Consider the following 6,511-nt stretch of genomic DNA (forward strand, 5'->3'; position numbering starts at 1 on the left):
GCATGTGTGTCTCAATGTGCATGCGTGTCTCAATGTGCGTGTGTGTCTCAATGGCCTTCACCCGTTACATCCGAATGACCTACCCATTTCGAGTCCACATTATGTTCTCACAGTGCCGGATCTACCTCGCCCTGACCGTCATCTTCCTGCTGGCGGCCTCAACTTGTTTGGTCTACTACAAGAACTACACCGAGTAATGTTCTGATTGCCCTGTGTGTCTCATTGTGCATGTGTGTCTCAATGTATGTGTGTCTCAATGTGCATGTGTCTCTCAATGTGCAGGTGTGTCTCAATGTGCATGTGTGTCTCAATGTGCATGTGTGTCTCAATGTGCGTGTGTGTCTCAATGTGCGTGTGTGTCTCAATGTGCATGTGTGTCTCAATGTGCATGTGTGTCTAAATGTGCGTGTGTGTCTCAATGTGCATGTGTGTCTCAATGTGCGTGTGTGTCTCAATGTGCATGTGTGTCTCAATGTGCATGCGTGTCTCAATGTGCGTGTGTGTCTCAATGTGCATGTGTGTCTCAATGTGCGTGTGTGTCTCAATGTGCATGTGTGTCTCGATGTGTGTGTCTCAATGTGTGTGTGTGTGTCAATGCGTGTGTGTGTCAATAGGTGTGTGTCTCAAAGCGTATGTGTTAATGTTAATGTGCCCCAATTTGTGTGTGATAATGTGAGTGTGTCTCTATGTGTGTATGGCTCAATGCTTGGGTGTCTCAAATTGTGTATCTCAATATGTCTGTCTCAATGTGTACGTCTTAAAGTCTGTGTGTCTAATGCGTGTCAACGTCATGTGTTTCAATATATGTGTGTCTCAATTTCTCTGTCTCAATACTCAATGTCTTTGGGTCTCAATGTCTGTGTGTCTCGATATGCGTGTCTCAATGCCTGTGTTTAATATACGTGTGTCTCAATGTCTGTGTGCGTGTGTTTCGTATCGCTAAACTATCTTTCGGGCTTAGCATGTATCATCTGTGTCGTCATGGTTAAATCAGCGCTAAAAAAAATAATTCTAAATAGGCAATACGTTTTAAAATATCTGAAGGACAATAGAATTTCTTTTTACATGACTGTGACAAAGTGATAATAGATAGATAGATAGATAGATAGATAGATAGATAGATAGATAGATAGATAGATAGATAGATAGATAGATAGATAGATAGACAGTCCGACAGGCAAACAGATGATAGATAGATAGATAGATAGATAGATAGATAGATAGATAGATAGATAGATAGATAGATAGATAGATAGATAGATAGATAGATAGATAGATAGATAGATAGATAGATAAACATTCACGACCTTTTCTTCCCCCAGCACAGGAAGAGTGTACTATAATTGTGAGGCCTGTGTCCTGGTCCCCGGGGCTAACACTGTAGTCTTCAAGATGGTTCAGCTCATGCCTGTCTACGTCATCCCTGGGTGCCTGATACTCTTCTTCCATTGGAGAATCATTGTCAACTACCAGCAGATGCTTCATAGGAGGGACAGTTTGCGAAAGCACTACCATGAAATAGGTTATTCATCGATCCAATCAGTTTCGGAGGGGATAATTATATCTACTGACTTAATTTTTCAAGAGAAAATTGTATCTACTGACAATTTTGCAAGAGAAAATTGTATCTACTGACTTAATTTTTCAAGAGATAATTTTACCTACTAATCTAATTTTTCAAAAGATAATTTTATCTACTAATCTTATTTTTCAAGGGATAATTTTATTTACTGATCAAATTTTTCAATGGATAATTTTATTTACTGATCAAACTTTTCAAGGGATAATTTTATTTACTGATCAAACTTTTCAAGGGATAATTTTATTTACTGATCAAATTTTTCAAAGGATAATTTTATTTACTGATCAAATTTTTCAAGGGATAATTTTATTTACTGATCAAACTTTTCAAGGGATAATTTTATTTACTGATCAAACTTTTCAAGGGATAATTTTATTTACTGATCAAACTTTTCAAGGGATAATTTTATTTACTGATCAAACTTTTCAAGGGATAATTTTATTTACTGATCAAATTTTTCAAAGGATAATTTTATTTACTGATCAAATTTTTCAAGGGATAATTTTATTTACTGATCAAATTTTTCAAAGGATAATTTTATTTACTGATCAAATTTTTCAAGGGATAATTTTATTTACTGATCAAATTTTTCAAGGGATGATTCATTTTACTGATCAAACTTTTCAAGGGATAATTTTATTTACTGATCAAATTTTTCAAGGGATAATTTATTTTACTGATCAAACTTTTCAAGGGATAATTTTATTTACTGATCAAATTTTTCAAGGAATAATTTCTTAATATTACCAAAAAAGAGTTGTATCTGTTGAGAAAATAAAACAATTTCTTCTTACAAACGCAAAGTTAGTAAGGGCTTCCTGGTCGTGTGGTATGCGCTCCAGATGGTCTAGACAATGGTATGAGGTCAAGCCCTTTGCCTGCAGTCATGCAGCTGGTTTTGGGTAAGGACGAAATAATCTTTATTTCTTAAGAAACCCCCGAAACTTATTACATAGCTTATATAGACGCGGGTGAATCTAAGTCAGTAAAAATAGCACATATGGTTTTTTAAATAAAATTTTTTAATAGCAGGATATATGCATTTTGTTGGCTTTTAATACCGGAAATATTGCTTGGCGGCCGGGCTTCGCCCCGCGCTGGGGGAGCTACGCCCATACGCTAGCGGATATATTTGGATACTTCTATCCAATTCTTACAGTCAAGGCGTTGCCTGGGGGCTTCAATGGACCTTTCATATTTCCCAAAGCGTGTATTCTTTTTGGTGAACAATTAGTTGACAAGACGCTGACTCCAGCCTCTATGACGTGGTACTTCTGTGACTTCCGTCAGTCGTACAACGACTAGGATTCATCTCTTGGAGACTGGACATTGGGTATGGTTGGAGCGTTGACGCCCACATGGCGTTCTCCTTCTCAACACACCTGTTGCATCCTAATGAGCGGCAGTGGCCGATACGGTTTTGGGTCATCTGCGTCGCAGTCTCTGCCATAGTGTAGCAAAGCGTTCTAGAAATTCTGTGTGAGGAGATTTGCAGCAATATGCAAGAAGGTAGCTTAATTAATAGCCATAAATAAATGTTTTAAAACAGAAAATATTGCAATGTTTTGTATTGTTTTTTTTTTTTTACAGCCAAGAAAATCTTAGACTTGAAAAGCAAGATTGATGTAAAAGAGGAGCAGGAAATGCCGATAATGACAAATGCTCCTAAAGATGCGCCAGTAAATAATTACAGCAATGTAGATATCCCAGCCATCACACCTGACGAAAGATTTCATCACCCGTCTAGCATGAAAGACTTCAATACAGTCAGTAAACAAAAAACTCCTAAAAAAATCCGATTCTCTCACGTGGTGGACCTGGAAACCGCCAAAGTGGAGATCCTCAGCTGCTGCTCCAAATTGTCAATGGGTTCGTGTTCGAGCGTCGACCCTTCTATGGACATTGACACCACAGAAGTCAAGAGAATCATGCTGATCAAAGAGGAGCGAAACCTTCGCCGAATCCGCGCGTCCTACGGGATCCTGTATCTCGCCGCGCTGAGCGACGACTACATTGTTTGGGACGACAGCAACAGGGTCCGCAAGCGGAAAAGGCACGACACGCTGGACGTTATTGGTCGCAAAGGGCTGCAAGGCTGCTGCATGCTGAGAACTCCGACGCTGCGCGTGGTGGTGGCCTGCGCGTCGGTCATCTTCATCATCTTCCACACGCCCTTCTGCGTCTGGTATTCCATATCGCACATGTTCCCTGGCCACACCATGTACGACACGGCCAAGAAGAATTTGGCCAGCACCGTGGTGCTTCTGTTGACATTTTGCTGCAACGCCATCAACTTCCTCCTGTACAGCACGCTGACTTCCAAGTTTCAGGCTGAGCTCTGCAGCTGCTTGATGTGTTACCACGACGTGAGACGGAAGCAGCTGTCGCCCAATGACAGTGCCAACGTCAGCGAGATCTCAGTGACTGAAGAAGATTAGAACTGAAACCTTTACTTACCAATGTCAGTCGCCCCCGTCATTAAACTTTGACTAAGATTCAGTGAGCAGGAGCTATGAGTTGTTTGTTGTCGCTAATCTCTTTGTTTTTGTACACCTGTTTTGAAACAATAAAATTCATACATATGAGAAAGTTAGTACTAATCTAGCGTATCGCAAATGCAAACAATATGCTGGAGAATTCAAATAATTAGTGTGTTTTGGGGCCATTGTCTTGTTCGGGTCTCATGGTAAAGAATGCAGTTTAGAAGGACATGATCAGCATTCTGTGGTGACGTTCCACATGGACAGATTTCACTGGTTCCAAAATGGAATTCTGCCCTTCTAAAAAAACTCTGCACTGATAAATTGAATTAGTTGATTTCCAAAAGTTTGTCATTGCACGAGGTGTTAACGAATATAAACACTCCACTACCTATGAAATGCTTCCAATTGCATGCGTCTCAATAGCCTCTGACAACCAGTCCAACTCTTGACCTTAACATGTTGCTCATATTGTGTCTAGCAAAAATGTTACTGACTGGAGTAGAAGCAGAGACGAGCAACTTGCGCCTAAACCCATTAACTTCAGGCAGGAGGGGTTCCTTAAACTTGGCTGGCTACCCAACTAGGAGAAGGAAAACTCTAAATTCAAACCTCTTAAGCCTTTCGGCAATATTCAAAAAATGAGAAAGATTCCAGGAGTAAGCCCCTGAGGAAAACTCTGGAGCCGCTGACCCCTAAGTAGTTTGCTGTACCTTGGCAGAACCTGCCACGCCGCTGATTTGAAATTATTTCAGCAGCTGTTTATTTATTTATTTTTTTTTGTAAAGAGGTTGGAGCTGCTATGCTGGCAGCATCGTTCCTACCATAGCTAATGGTCGTTGTGCTGGCCACATCACACCCTGCCCTTTAATCGTTGACCAAAGAAAACGATGACCTTAACATCATTTGTCCTATAAATTGCAAGATCTAAAAATGCCACCGGGCGCCCTTTTGACGACATCACATGTACACATTTAAAACTTTAATAAAATCAACTCTAAAACGGTGCCGTAGTTATCGCATGTCATGTCTGAATTATTTCTAAATTCCCTCAAGCCATTGGGATCATACTTATTTTCTTCCATTAGTTTTGAATAGTTTATATGTGTCTGTTGGTGTCTGTTCCGTGTTCTAGTGCTGAGGTTTACAAATGTCAGACGTAACGTTGCACTTTGGGAAACGATATGACATTTTTTTTTACGACATGAGGGGGCGAATGAGATGGAAATAAAATGTAGGCAAGACAACTAGTATTTAATATGTGAGGTCAATTTATGTAAAGTACATTTATGTTAGGGTGTTTATTTAAGCGAAAAGATTTAAGTTATATGAGGGGTTCCCGGGCAATGCTTCTCAGCACCACCGCTTCGCTCGAAGCGTTAGAGGAGAAGATTAGGTCAGTAGGGAAGCCAAAAAGAACCCCCATTGGGGTGCCTAAGGACCAAGTCCATTGCACTGGCGTGGATGGAAGAAAGCCCCAACAAACATGTCATTGTCCACATACTGTTCCTTAAAGGAGCGTTCTTTTGGCGGACGACTGATGTGGTACAGAGAAGGAATAAGGGGAATTTTCCCCGGTGCGCTCGGCCATTGGCCTCGCTTCTAATCTGAGCCCCTTAGGATATGAGCCATCAGTAATAGGGATGTAATAATTTACATCTGCTTGGAGCTTTCCCAGATAGAAGTTTGTTCAGACTGGCAGATGTGAGGGGGATGATTCCACATAAACAGCTCCATCTCTCTCTTTCTTTTTAAGTAATGTTTATCTCCCTTTTCCGGTACCAAACAAAACAAATTAATTATCAATAAATAATTAACTAATTGGTTAATGTTTTAATTGGTAAATGCTTTGTTAGGTACAATAATTAATTGTCTTAATTTTCAACTTGAGTGACAGAGTGATTTGATATCAATTTTGCAAAAAGTAAACTATTTTGATAACATAGGATCAGATACTAGAAAGATTTTATAAATAAAAATCTGCAGTACTGAATGTGCGGATGAGTGATGCATAGGCGTAGTGAGCAATATGTGCGCCCGAGGCAAGGTATCTTATTGGCGCCCCCACCCCCATTCTCCACGAACATCGCATAGAAATATAGGCAGCGTGTGACGCCTCTCCGAGGGTGGCGTCCGGGAAATCGTGCCCCCTTGCCCCCCCCCTTTCTACACTCTCCAGATGCCTCTTATAGAGGCCATCCGCTGGAAGTTACTTTCATCTATGCAAGTGAGGACTAAAAAGTACCTATAGCATTCTGTGGTTGGGGCCGCCTCTGTTACCACGTTCTCCTTCCAGCTCGCCAGAAAGGATAGACTTTGGATTGCAGTCATCTCACAGACAGGATAGTGTCCCACTGAGCGAGGCTGTTGAATGGTATGTAAAATAGTGCTTCTTTAGTGAGTTAAATCTAATACAGAAGAGAAAACGTAGCAGCATTTAGGTTTTTTT

The 6,511-nt window shown here is 40.5% G+C and overlaps 1 protein-coding gene across 1 annotated transcript; it reads left to right on the plus strand.

Annotated features, from left to right (window-relative positions):
• Positions 1-57: 57 nt before the first annotated feature.
• On the plus strand, positions 58-4,081 carry LOC106074769 (uncharacterized). Its single transcript, XM_056025447.1, has 3 exons — positions 58-193; positions 1,323-1,522; positions 3,173-4,081. Exons 1-3 carry the CDS (start codon positions 75-77, stop codon positions 4,018-4,020), a joined length of 1,167 nt encoding a protein of 388 aa, XP_055881422.1. The 5' UTR covers positions 58-74; the 3' UTR covers positions 4,021-4,081.
• Positions 4,082-6,511: the final 2,430 nt, after the last annotated feature.

Source organism: Biomphalaria glabrata, chromosome 4 (assembly GCF_947242115.1).
Source record: "Biomphalaria glabrata chromosome 4, xgBioGlab47.1, whole genome shotgun sequence".
NCBI lineage: Eukaryota > Metazoa > Mollusca > Gastropoda > Planorbidae > Biomphalaria > Biomphalaria glabrata.

Bases quoted from the DNA above. Each gene is read 5' to 3' on its own strand.
- LOC106074769 (XM_056025447.1), top strand. From the start codon at position 75: ATGACCTACCCATTTCGAGTCCACATTATGTTCTCACAGTGCCGGATC. The intron at 194-1,322 runs GTAATGTTCTGA...TTCTTCCCCCAG, and splicing joins TACTACAAGAACTACACCGA to CACAGGAAGAGTGTACTATA. The intron at 1,523-3,172 runs GTTATTCATCGA...TTTTTTTTACAG, and splicing joins AAAGCACTACCATGAAATAG to CCAAGAAAATCTTAGACTTG.